At 38.0% G+C, this 14,288-nt stretch overlaps 1 protein-coding gene across 2 annotated transcripts in view; it reads left to right on the forward strand.

Annotated features, from left to right (window-relative positions):
* ACAP2 (ArfGAP with coiled-coil, ankyrin repeat and PH domains 2) overlaps window positions 1-14,288 on the forward strand; it is a 179,749-nt gene that overhangs the window by 126,028 nt on the left and 39,433 nt on the right. For both annotated transcript variants that reach the window (XM_077990624.1, NM_001261274.1), the window contains 1 exon segment: window positions 3,707-3,819. In XM_077990624.1, coding sequence (XP_077846750.1) covers window positions 3,707-3,819 — 113 coding nt within the window.

Genomic DNA, 14,288 nt, shown 5'->3' on the forward strand with positions numbered 1-14,288 from the left:
TTTTTTTTTTTGAGACGGAGTCTCGCTCTGTCGCCCAGGCTGGAGTGCAGTGGCCTGATCTCAGCTCACTGCAAGCTCCGCCTCCCGGGTTCACGCCATTCTCCTGCCTCAGCCTCCCGAGTAGCTGGGACTACAGGCGCCCGCCACCTCGCCTGGCTAGTTTTTTGTAGTTTTAGTAGAGACGGGGTTTCACTGTGTTCACCAGGATGGTCTCGATCTCCTGACCTCGTGATCCACCCGTCTCGGCCTCCCAAAGTGCTGGGATTACAGGCTTGAGCCACCGCGCCCGGCCAGAGTGATTTCTTTAGTGACTAATGGGCATCTTATATTTACTGGTCATTTGGATATCCTATTTGTGAACTATTAGTCTTTTTATCTCATTTTCCCACCAGGTTGCTTAATTGTTGATCAAATGCTTTTAAAATTTTTTTATTTCATTTTTAGTTTTTGGTAGTACATAGCAGGTGGTATTATTTATGGGGTACATGAAATATTTTGATACAGGCATGCAATGCATAATAATCACATCATAGAAAACAGGATATCCATCCCCTCAAGCATGTATCCTTGTGTTACAAACAATCCTATTATATTCTTTTAATTATTTTTAAATGTACAGTTATTTTGACTGTAGTCACCCTGTTGTGCTATCAAATACTAGGTCTCATTCATTCTCTCTTTTTTTTTTTTAGTATCCATTAACCATCCCCACTCGCCCACACCCCCAGTGCCCACCACACCTCCCAGCCTCTAGTAACCATCCTTCTACTCTCCAGCTCCCTGAGTCCAGTTGTTTTATTTTTTAGATCCCACAAATAAGTGAGAACATGAATGTTTGTCATTCTGTTCCTGGCAAGCAAATTCTTGATATGTAATAGCAAATCTTCCTACCTTTCCTCCTTCAAGCTTCTATGAATCAAAATTGATATGTTTATTTTATTATATCTTTGATTCTATGCGCTTGGTATGTTCTCCATTTATTTAAGTTTTCTTTAATGGCTTTCATAAAGTTTTATGATTTTTCTTGTACATCTTTTGTTAGATTTATTCCTAGATATTTATATTCTAAATGTTATCTTTAAATTTATTTATTTTACCACTGTTCTGTCTGTGATAACATTGATTTCTCTGTATTGATTTTATAACCAGTAATCTCTTTTAATATTGATTTATCTCTCAATTATTTTGGATGCTGTGTGTATAAAGTCTTATCATCTACCAATTATGATAGTTTTTTCCTTTCTTTCTAATCTTGTACTTTTTTTTGTTGTTTTGCTGGCTATGAGTTTCATCGTGATCTTGAGTGAAAGTGGTAACAGTGGTTTTTCTTGTCTTGTTTGCTATTTTAAAGGGAAGTTTCTATTAGATTCCCCTTTGACCAACCTTGGTTTTACATTCTGTTCCCTGGACCTCACACCAAAACTCAAGTTCTCCTGATAGGCAGATGTCCTTGCTCTCCTTACCTCTTTGAATTCCAGTGCTCACTCAGTCTCTTGCCTTTGAGTATTCCTTCCTGATTTATCAGGTCATCAATGTATTTAAGGAGATTCTAACACTATGTCTTTCGTCCAACATAATTCATTGCTAAAATTATGAAATCTGTCACATTTTAAGTACTACAAAATATTAGTTGATATTAATAGTAATTAAAGTGAAGACAGTTTATCTCAAGAAATATAGTTGAAAATTAGAGAAACACTTGTAATGCACTGCACTTTCAAGGAAGTCTTTTAAGTTGACCAAAGTTATGAAAAACTGAAGATGTTACAAAGGAAACCTTTAGAATGTTAACAAAGTCAATTATATTTATTGCTTACTTAATTCTATCTGTATAATTAAATAAATTATAGCCTCAAATAAATTTTAAATGAGGGGATTAAAGTTTCCCTGATTTTTTTTTCCCCAAAGAAAAAGTAGGAAGAAATGTAGCAAGTCGTTTACAGATTCTGCTTCATTTGATTACTTTGGATTATCATGTCTTTTCGTGGTTAATGTTTCAAAGGCGTCAGGAGAGGTTATTATTATTATTTTTTTCTCTTTTAAAGTTCTGAATTTAGTCTGTTTCCTGTTCCTGACTTAGCACTCTCTTCAATTTGGAGGGCCCTTAGATGGTTGTCGCTCTGCTCGCCTCCAGGCAGGGCCCCAGCGTCTCAGCAGATGCTGCCACAATGTTTCCCACGACAGGAGGTTTACTGCTCCTTAGTAGGGTAGAATTCTCATTTTCATTATTGGTCCAGGAGGAATTTTAAAAGTTATGGGACTGGCTTTAGAGTTTTAAATTTGCTGAAAACAGCAGTCTTAGAGTTTTACTCAAAATGCTTTGGAAGTTTGTTAGGCAATATTTTAAATATTGAATTTCTGATTTCCAAACTTCATGAATGTTTGGAAGAAAATTGAAAGTTTAAATTGCATTCAGGTGAAGATTTAGATCATTAAGACCCTTGAAGAAGACTGTGAGTGATTTCATAGTACTCATAAAAAAGGGAGTTCAACTTGCCCACTTCAAACTGTAGACTAAGATCCATTTCCTTTGAAAACTAAATTTTATTTTAGGAAAAAATGCCATAGACACTGTCAGATTCAAGAACTACCATACCCAGGCACAATGGCTCATGCCTGTAATCCCTGAACTTTGGGAGGCCGAGGCAGGTGAATCACTTGAGGTCAGGAGTTTGAGCCCAGCATGGCTAACATGGTGAAACCCCGTCTCTACTAAAAATACAAAAATTAGCTGGGCGTGGTGGCACACGTCTGTAGTAGTCCCAGCTACTCAGGAGGCTGAGGCAGGAGTATCACTTGAACCAGGAGGCGGATGTTGCAGTGAGCTGAGATTGTGCCACTGCATTCCAGCCTGGGCAACAGAGTGAGATTTTGTCTCAAAAAAAAAACAAAAAAACTATCATGGTAGTAATATATTTAGAAAATAGTGGTAACTTTAAATAATTCCAATTAAACATAACCATATACTTTAAAAAAATTGTTAACACATATCACCATAAAATATTGTGATGGACTGGGTGCAGTGGCCCATGCCTGTAATCCCAGCATTTTGGGAGGCTGAGGCAGACAGATCACCTGAGGTCAGGAATTTAAGGCCAGCCTGGCCAACATGGTGAAACCCTGTCTCTACAAAAATACAAAAATTAGCTGGGCATGGTGGCGTATGTCCGTAATTCCAGCTACATGGGAGACTGAGACGGGAGAATCACTTGAACCCGGGAGCAGAGGTTGCAGTGAGCTGAGATCACTTCATTGCACTCCACACTGGGCAGCAGAGCGACACTCTGTCTCAAAAAAGAAAAAAAAAAAAGTTGTGATAATTTTAAACATAATAGCCTGTGTAGTATTTAGTTGTTTCCCTTGTTTATTTGTATACATATTATTTTGTGCTTTTAATCACAATGTAGATACAGTTTACATTGATTTATTTTCTGTTTTGCATTATATTCTATACAATTATCTGTCCTTAGGTCATCACAATAAGTATTGCATAAAATAATTCACTAAAGTCAAATACTTTAATGTATTGAAACATTTATTTATTATTGATCATTTAAGTCTCCCTTTATTTTTCTTATTAATATTGTTGTTGTAACTGTCTTAATATAAACCTTTTCTTCCTTTTGACCTCTTTCCTTAGGATCCATTTCTTGTCTAGGAAACTTAGTCAAGTCATATGAACTTCTTTATATGTTGTTTTGTCTAGGATTTCTCCAGTGATGATTCTAAGTTAGAATATAACGTAGATGCTGCAAATGGCATAGTTATGGAAGGATATCTGTTCAAACGAGCCAGCAATGCCTTCAAAACTTGGAACAGGTAATATATTTCAAATACTGGTCTTGATCTGTACATAGTTTTGATTTTCCGACTTTCTCTGTGATTTGACAGCTCTCTCCTTCGTAATTCTTTAACTTCTGTAAACTCCATAGAAGCTTTCCTGAACCCAGGCTATTGAAGAGAGGTGCCCTTTAGAAGCAGGTGAAGAATAACATCATTAATTCTAAATTCTAAAAGTAAGCAAGGATTAAATAAGGAAGCAAGGAAAATTTTTATAATGCTTGGTCTGTAGTGGCTGGCTAGCTCATTATAGTAAATCAATTTTGAATATGGTCTACCTCCTGTATTTGTCATAAAATAAATTTGAGTACAAATTATGAATATGATAGATGAATAGGACAAGTGAGCTTTCTTTTTTGGTTTCTCCTCTATATGATGTTTATGTACATTTTGACTTAGTGTTTGCTTATTGTATTAGTCCATTTTCTCACTGTTATAAAGATACTATCTGAGACTGGGTAGTTTATAAAGAAAAGAGTTTTAATTGATGCACAATTCTCCATGGCTGGGGAACAGTCATGGCAGAAGGTGAAGGGGAAGCAGGCACCTTCTTCGCAAGGCGGCAGAGAGAGAGTGCTCAGGGGAAATTACCACTTTTAAACCGTTATATCTTGTGAGAACTCCCTCACTATCATGAGAGCAACATGGGGGAAACCACTCCCATGATCAAATCACCTCCCACCAGGTCCCTCTTTCAACATGTGGGGATTACAATTTAAGATGAGATTTGGGTGGGGATACAGAGCCAGACCATATTTCACCCCTGACCTTTCTCAAATCTCATGTCCTTTTCACATGTCAGAATCAAACATGACTTCCCAACAGATCCCCAAAGTCTTAACCTCATTCCAGCATTAACTCAAAAGTCCAAGTCCACAGTCTCATCTGAAACAAGGCAAGTCCCTTCCGTCTATGAGCCTGTAAAATAAAAAACCAGTTAGTTACTTCCAAGATACAATGGAGGTACAGGCACTGGGTAAATGTTCCCATTAAAAATGGGAAAATATGACCAAAACAAAGGGGTCACAGGCCCCACACAAGTTTGAAATGCAGCCAGGCAGTCATTAAATCTTAAAGCTCTAAAATCTCCTTTGACTCCATGTCTCACATTCCAGGGCAGGCTATGCAGGGGGTGGGTTCCTATGGCCTTAGGCAACTCCATCTCTGTGGCTCTGCGGGTGTAGCCCTGTGCTGCTTTCAGGGCTGGCATTGAGTGCCTGCGGTGTTTCCAGGTGCATGGTGCAAGCTCTTGGTGGATCTACCTTTCTGGGGTCTGGAGGATGTTGGCCCTCTTCTCAAAGTTCCACTAGGCAGTGCCCCAGTGGGGACTGTATGTGGGGGATCCAACCCCACATTTCCTTCTTCACTGCCTTAGGGGAGGTTCTCCATGAGGGCTCTTCCCCTGCCACAGACTACTTCTGCCTGGACCTTCAAGCGTTTCTATACATCCTCTGGATTCTAGTTGGAGGTTCCCAAACCTAAATTCTCATCTTCCATGTATCTATAGGCCTAATACCACGTGGAAGCCACCAATGCTTGGGGCTTGCCCACTCTGAAGCAGTGGCCCAAGCTGTACCTTGGCCTCTTTTAGCCGTGGCTGAAGTTGGAGTGGGTGGGACGCAGGGCACCAAGTCCCAAGGCTGCACAGAGCAGCAGGGTCCTGGGCCCTGGCCCACAACTCTGTTTTTCCCTCTCAGTCTCTGGATCTGTGATGGAGGGGCTGCCTCAAAGATTTCTTACAAGCCCTGGAGACATTTTTCCCATTGTCTTGGATATAAACGTTCAGCTCCTCATTACTTACGCAAATTTTTGCAGCTGGCTTGAATTTCTCCTCAGAAAATGGATTTTCTTTTATACCTCATGGTCAGGCTGCAAATTTTCCAAACTGTTATGCTCTGCTTCCCTTTTAAACTAAGTTCCAATTTCATATCTTCTCTTTGTGAAAGCATATCACGGTATGCTTTCAGGAAAAGCCAAGTCACCTCTTGAATGTTTTCCTGCTTAGAAATTTCTTCTGCCAGATATCCTAAATCATCTCTTTCAAGTTTAAGAACAGATCTCTAGGGCAGGGGCAAAAATGCTGCCAGTCTCTTTGCTAAAGTATAGTGAGAGTGACATTTGCTCCAGTTCCCAATAAGTTCTTCATCTCCATCTGAGACCACTTCAGCCTGGACTTCATTGTCCATATCAGTATCAGCATTTTGGTCAAAAGCATTCAACAAGTCTCTTGGAAGTTCCAAACTTTCCCTCATCTTCCTGCCTTCTGAGCCTTCCAAACTGTTCCAACCTCTGCCTGTTACTCATTTCCAAAGTGGCTTCTACATTTTCAGATTATCTTTATAGCAGTATTCCACTCTGCTGGTACCAGTTCTCTGTATTAGTCCATGTTCACACTGCTATAAAAATACTACCTGAGACTGGGTAATTTATAAAGAAAGGAGTTTTAATTGACTCACAGTTCTCCATGGCTGGGGAAGCCTCAGGAAACTTAGAATTATGGCGGAAGGGGAAGCAGGCATCCTCCTCACAAAGGTGGTAGGAGAGAGCGAGCTCAGGGAAACTACCACTTTTAAACTATCAGATCTCCTAAGAACTCCCTCACCATCCCGAGAACAGCGTGGGGAAAACCACCCGCGTGACCCAGTCACCTGCCACCAGATCCCTCCCACGACACGTGGGGATTACAGGTCAAGGTGAGATTTGGGTAGTGACAGAACCAGTCCATATCACTTATGAATCTTTTTTTTCCTGCACTTTGTGAACAAAATGTTTATGAATCTTTAAGCTAGGTGATCCTGATCTTTAGATCTTTGCAATAACTTCAATAAAACAGGAGTTTTAGGAAATGGGAATTTTTTCATATGTGAAGTTGTGGCAGCTGATGCTCCTTTATTGTAAACTTGATGGCTACCAAAAACTTTGAAGGTGTTGCTAAACAAATTTTTATAAAATATAAATCTGTTAAATGTCTGTTAAAAGAATGTATAAAATATTTCATTGTCTTTTCTCATGTAGTAATATACTAAAATGAAATAACTTCAGACATTAAAGCTTCAACTGAAAGATTGGTTGTCGCAGGATCATTCTTCTGGGTATCAGTGATTAATCTTTTATTCAAGGATGCCTCTATTTTTGCCAAAAATAAAAAAGTAGTCAAAATTCTGTAATATGAGTAGTAGTTGGATTCTGGTTGATTTATTATTATTGGTTATAATGTGTTTATTGACCAGAATATGAATTTAATGATAAAGAAGGTTGTTTTTATTTTTAAAAAATGGACGTTAGTAAATATAATTTCCTGGTAAGTTTAACTTTGTGTACATTTTTGTTAAATGGAAAAATTTAATGTTTTATTAAAATGGATTTCTAGTGTAATTATTTTTATGTCTTGGTGTCAAGGTTATATAGAAAAAACATTCACTGGGTGGGCATGGTGGCTCACGCCTGTAATCCCAACACCTCGGGAGGCTGAGGCGGGTGAATCACTTGAGGTCAGGAGTTTGAGACCAGCCTGGCCAACGTGATGAAGCCCCATCTCTACTAAAAATACAAAAATTAGCCTGGCGTGGTGGTGCATGCCTATAATCCCAGCTACTCGGCAGGCTGAGGCAGGAGAATTGCTTGAACCCAGGAGGCAAAGGCTGCAGTGAGCCGAGATTGCTCCACTGCACTCCAGCCTGGGTGAGACTCTGTCTCAAAAAAAAGAAAGCATTCACTGACATTTCTGAATGTCAGTGATTTATTGAGCATTTCCCCAGCATTTGATATTGACGGATGTTTACATGGTAGATGGTTTGTTTTATTCAAAATAATTTTTCTGAACCTGAGAGTGAATATAAAAATGGAAAGAAGAATGATTATATTTGATGTTAAACCTGAGTTTAGAGAGCTTTAAAAATAATACATGGGCTGGACGTGGTGGTTCATGCCTGTAATCCCAGCACTTTGGGAGGCTGAGGCGGGTATATCACTTGAGGCCCAGAGTTTGAGACCAGCCTGGCCAACACAGTGAAACCTTGTCTTGACTAAAAATAGAAAAAATTGGCTGGATGTGGTGGCACATGCCTGTAATCCCAGCTATTTGGGAGGCTGAGGCAGGAGAATCGCTTGAACCTAGGAGGCAGAGGTTGTAGTGAGCCAAGATTGTGCTGCTACACTTCCAATCTGGGCGACACAGTGAGACTCTGTCTCTTAATAAATAAATAAATAAAAATAAGAATAGTACATGAATATAGGAGGACCAACTCAAGTGGTGTGGTTAGAAATAATATTTCTACCTAAAGTGAAAATGAAAAATTAAAATTACATTTTCTAAGCTCTAAAAAGTAAGACAGTAGTAGTCTTTTAAGCCTTTCCTGATAAATTTCTGTAGCCAGAGTAGAAGTTGGGTGGGGGGGGAAAAAGCAAAAAAAACCAGCTTGACTGGTGAGTCTTTATAATAAAGATTACTCACCAGTATGTTTTCATGGTATAATGGCAGAATTGAATTTTAGCCTTCAGATTTCAAAACAACCTACTTAGAGTTTAGCAAAGTGAAAATACAGTAAATCCTTAGAAACATACCATTATGTTAAGAAGAAAAGAAATGAACTTCCATGGACTACTCCAATGAGAGATGGTCTCAGACTTCAAAATGAAGCATAGTAAGTGTTAGTGGAATATTGCACTGCCATTTAGGACAGTAGAAGGAAAGTAATTTTGATTTATACATGAACCTTTTCATTATTATTTATTTTCTGAATTACATTGGCATGGATATTAAAATGCAGCTAAAATCAAGTGAGGAATAATGGTTAAATTTTCAATTGTAGACATTACCTCCTATTTACAAAGTGAAAAAACATTGCTTTGGAAATTAGGCTATTTTTAAAGGAGATGCCATCTATCCGTAGTGAAATGGCACTTATTGATTAGAATCATAGATTGTAGAACACCCTTACTTTCAGTAAAGCTTCAGAGAGGTAGTCACTCTTTCAAAGTCACACAGCTGGTTTGTGAACAAATTGAGGTGCAAAACCTGGAACTCTGAACTCTTCCTCAAGTATCCTATGGCATTTTTCTTTCTTGCTGCGAAAATTCCAAACCATCTTTATTTTGATAGAACAAAATACAGCTTCAACTATGAAAAAATACTTCACTTTAAAAGAACTTCCTGAAACACTTACATTAGGAAAAATTATGGATAGCAAATTAATACCATTTTCACATCCTGTTGAAGAACGTTTTGCCAAAAACACTAGTAAAATTCTGACTTGTACAAGAATATAGCATATAAGGCCAGTCATTGTGGCTCATGCCTCTAATCCCAGCAGTTTGGGAGGCCAAGGCAGGCAGATTGCTTGAGCCCAGGAATTTGAGAACAGCTCGGGCAACATGGCGAAACCCCATCTCTACAAAAAACAAATACAAAAATTAGTCAGGTGCGGTGGTGTGGTGCCTGTAGCCCCAGCTACACAGGTGGCCGAGGCAGGAAGACCGCTCGAGGCCAAGAGATTGAGGCTGCATTGAGCCTCTGCATTGTGCCACTGCACTCCAGCCTGGGTGACGGAGACCCTGTCTCAATCAGCCAATCAACAACGAAAGTCCAAACCTTGTGACTAAAGTCTTTAAGTATTTACTAGGCGATAGATAAGGAACTAGACAGAAGAGAGAAGAAAGAAGAGCAATCTTTTAAATGTTATTTAGAATTATCTTCTGCTTTTTAATATTAAAAATTTGGAATTTAAATTTCTTAAAGTATCTCAAAATTCAGTTCTCTGTCCAGCTTAATTTATTTTACTGGACTTTGAGTAAACGACTGTATTTATGATATTGGTGAGTTAATTTTAAAAATTCAGGAATCCAGTGATTCAAATATGAAGATTTGGGGGATTGTTTATGGATTACTTTTAGGGCACCTTTTTTGTTTTAGTCACCATAGGGTACCACACATTTGCTATTACCTATACTTCTGTGGAATTTTTGCATACAGTCTTATCAAAATCAACTATTTAAAAAGACCTTCTGGCTGGGCATGGTGGCTCATGCCTGTAATCCCAGCACTTTGGGAGGCCAAGGCGGGCAGGTCACTTGAGGTCAGGCATTCAAGACCAGCCTGGCCAACATGGTGAGACCCCTGTCTCTACTAAAAATATAAAAATTAGCCGGTCATGGTGGCACGCATCTGTAATCCCGGCTCCTTGGGAAACTGAGGTGGGAGAATCTCTTGAACCCAGGGAGGCAGAGGTTGCAGTGAGCTGTGATTGTACCACTGAACTCCAGCCTAGATGACCAGAGCGAGACTTCATCTCAAAAAAAAGAAAAAAAAAAACTTCTTTCTCCCATAAATATGATACACTTACTATGTACCCACAAAAAGTAAAATAAAAGAAAAAATACTTTCTTCCTCAGGGAAATGTGAGTGTGATTAGGAATTTCCAGATAGTTTTTAAACCTCACTTTGTGCTTCATAAATTACAAGTGTATTTCAGATGATTCCAAAATCTGGAATTTAACTGAATAGATAATATTTTGTATGATGTGATTGAAATAGCATAAGGAGTAAAAAGTTTTATTTCTTATGTGAACTGTTGTAGTTTGTAATATCTCAAAAATTTTATAAATCTATACAATGTATTTTTCTGAAGATAATGTGAGGTCACCACAATAATTTTTCTTTGTCGGGTCATTTTCTCAGTATGGCAGCTTCCTTTCAGGCTCACATTATTGGATTATTAGAACTTAACTTCTCTTTTGCTTTTTATGATAAATTCAGAAAAGGTGAATGAAGAAGGAAAATAAATAGACACTAACATAATTTATTTAGTGATAACTTGGAAAAACTAATAAAACTGAATAATTGCTTGCTATGCTCTGTCTTTGTTTAAATAGAAAATACAACTAAAAGCATAGAATATACTACATGATACTTTAAAGCAAAATATTCTGTATGCTGCTGATGTAGATGTAAATGTTTTATTTCTATTGGCCTTTTGTATTATAAGAAGTATATACATAGATGAAAGGTTAATACTATGTATGTGTGGCCTTCAAGTCCCGTATATCATTTCATGAAAATGGGATGGGCAATTGGGAGAAATGTTTATTTGGCTAATATTTTATAATCTTTGACATCCTCTGTTTAGTGAACCTGCTTTCTTTATGAAAACTTCATTTATCTCAGGTTTATATAGACAATTCCTACAGTGATTATTTTCCTTAACTTTTAGGAGCAGCTTATTAAGATGAGGTGCGAGGTACTATCTATATTTTATAGCCATGAACTTTGAGGCAGAAAATAATAGTAGAGAGATGCCCAGGTATGCTAAGTCCTATCAGAACTTCCTATGACATAGTATTTGAAGAACTTTTTGAATATTCCTGAAATTTTCAGAGTCCTAAGAGTTGGAATTAATTGTACAAATGCATATGTGTATAAAAAGTAAATAAAATGCAATAGATACTTTTGATTATTTTGTTAGGTTCAGAGCTTAAGCTTGTTTCTTAATTCTTGCTTTATTTTCGTATCATGCTAGTCCTTTGCTTATTTTGCACATTTTTCATTTTCATTCTTTTACCACCTTTCCTTTATGTTTTAATCCTGCCCCGTTTTTTCACATGACAGGAAAAAGCCCGATCATATCAGGTACCAAATGGCTTCCTTCCCTTTACCCTCATCTTACTCCAGTTTCCTTTTTGGCACGAGAAAGCTCATAATTAACTTGCATTTCAGTTGGATTACTTGCAATGGATAAAAAGTCTCTTTATGTTTTAAATTGGGAAGAAAATATAAATATTTTATTTGAGAAATGGAATTATACCTTTTAATTGCACATCTCCTCAATTTGTTTTAATCTTTAAAGGAATATTTGATTTATTTTATAATTACCCAAAGAAGATACAGATTGAGTAATTTTCCTTTTTTAAATATGTCTTATTTTTTTAAAAAGAGAAAGGCTGGATATGTGGCTTATACCTGTAATACCAGCATTTTGGGTGGTCGAGGTTGGAGGATCACTTGAGCCCAGGAATTGGAGACCAGTCCTGGCAACATAGTAAGACCCCGTCTCTGCCAAAATACATATAAACAAATAAGAAATTAGCTGGGTGTGGTGGCATGCCTCTGTGGTCCCAGCAACTCCAGAGGCTGATGTGGGAGGATCACTTGAGCCCAGGATTTCCAGACTGCAGTGAGCTGTGATTGCACCACAACACTCCAGGCTGAGTGTCTCTAAAAAAATTACATATATGTCTAAACAAATAAAAATATAGAGGGAAATAAGCTAGTAAACTCTTTTTAAAAATTTGAGCAGTAACTAGGATTAGTCCTTTTGGTAAAACCATATTGATTATGTTGAAAGAATACATTGTCAGTTCCTTACCTTTTTTTGTTTTGCCATTATTTTCTCTGTATAAAAATAAATTGAAGGCTGGGCGCGGTGGCTCACGCCTGTAATCCCAGCACTTTGGGAGGCCGAGGTGGGTGGATCACAAGGTCAGGAGATCGAGACCGTCCTGGCTAACATGGTGAAACCCCGTCTCCACTAAAAATACAAAAAAAATTAGCCAGGCGTGGTGGCGGGCGCCTGTAGTCCCAGCTACTCGGGAGGCTGAGGCAGGAGAATGGCATGAACCCAGGAGGCGGAGCTTGCAGTGAGTCGAGATTGTGCCACTGCACTCCAGCCTGGGCGACAGAGCGAGACTCCGACTCAAAAAAAAAGAAATAAATATATAAATTGAAGTAAAGGAGCATTCATGTTCAGGCTTTTAATTTTTACCAATTGTTTACCTGTTTGGCACTTAAATGGATATGTAAATAAACCCATCATCCTTATAGTTCTAGTAATAAAGCTTCTACAGGTTTCAAAGTTTGACTTTTACTCATGTTCTTGATTTTAAGAGCAGTGTGGGACTAGTGATCAAACATGGTAAAAGATTTTTTTGTGTATATATATATATTTTTTCCTGCCCAAATGTTGTCATTTGGAAACTCTAATTGGTATGTTAATATTAATAACTAATAATTTATAAATTTAATATTTACCACATATATTTTTAAAGTATAATATTTAGAATTTAATAAAATGTGTATTGAGTTATTTCAATTTGAGATACAAAGTGGTACCTTATTTTTCTTAATGAAGCAAATTTTTCTATTTTAAAAACTGTCCTGGTTGGGCGTGGTGGCTCATGCCTGTAATCCCAGCACTTTGGGAGGCTGAGGCGGGTGGATCACCTGAGGTCAGGAGTTCAAGGCCAGCTTGGCCAACATGGCGAAACCCCGTTTCTACTAAAAATACAAAAATTGCCGGGCATGGTGGTGCATGCCTGTAATCCCAGCTACTCGGGAGACTGAGGCAAGAGAATCTCTTGAACTCAGGAGGCGGAGGTTGCAGGGAGCCGAGATCGTGCCATTGCACTCCAACCTGGGCAACAGAGTGAGACTCCGTCTCAAAAACAAAAACAAAATCAAAAAACAAAACAAAACAAAACAAAAAGCTGTCTTGTATTTTGGCTTTGTGGTCAGTTTCTGAATCCAAACTTAAGTATTTTTTCTATATTTCACAGTCCATGAGCTGTTTTTAAGTCTTACTTTTCCTTTTCTTAGAAATGTTAGTAACAATTAGAGCCGGGCGTGGTGGCTCATGCCTGTAGTCCCAGCGCTTTGGGAGGCCAAGGTGGGTGGATCGCTTGAGACCAGGAGTTATAGACCAGCCTGGCCAACATGGTAAAACCTCATCTCTGCTAAAAATACAAAAATTAGCAGGGTGTGGTGGCGTGTGTCTGTAACCTCAGCTGCTCGGGAGGCTAGGGTACCAGAATCGCTTGAACCCAGGAAGCGGAAGTTTCAGTGAGCCAAGATCGCACCCCTGCACTCCAGCTTGGGCGACAGAGTGAGACTCTGCCTCAAAAAAACCAAAAAAACAAAAACAACAACAACAATGAAATGTTAATAACAACTAGGATTATTCTATAGAAAGAATTAAAAATTATATTCCCTTTTACTTGATTAAAGTTTTGGTCAATGTTAGGTTATTAGTTTTTTTATTTGTAATAACAATGGAGGAGTGATAGTGTCGTAAGACACACAGATCTTAGTATAATAATTGAAAAAATGTTTTCTACCTAGGATGTATGACATTTTTCCTTAAGAGATGTAAAATTAAGAGTTTATGTTTTCTTTCCTCAGTTTATAAAAACTGATGATATGAAAACGTCATTCAGAAGCAGATAGATGGCAGAGGAACTGGGTTTCAGAAATACATGTGATCCTTAGAGTTAATAATCAGAGGGATAGGTCTCTGACAACAACATACGTTTTAATATAGCATTTTGATACTATTTTTAGAAGATATTGTCCTAAGATGCAGCAGGTCAAGAGAAGTTAATTTTTTGAAGACCTCAGAAGCATGAAAAGTTTACATAAGTGTGATTTTTGTTGCTCAGTAAAACTCTTGGTAGCTTTCATC

The sequence above is a fragment of the Macaca mulatta genome, chromosome 2 (assembly GCF_049350105.2).
Source record: "Macaca mulatta isolate MMU2019108-1 chromosome 2, T2T-MMU8v2.0, whole genome shotgun sequence".
Taxonomy (NCBI): Eukaryota; Metazoa; Chordata; class Mammalia; order Primates; family Cercopithecidae; genus Macaca; species Macaca mulatta.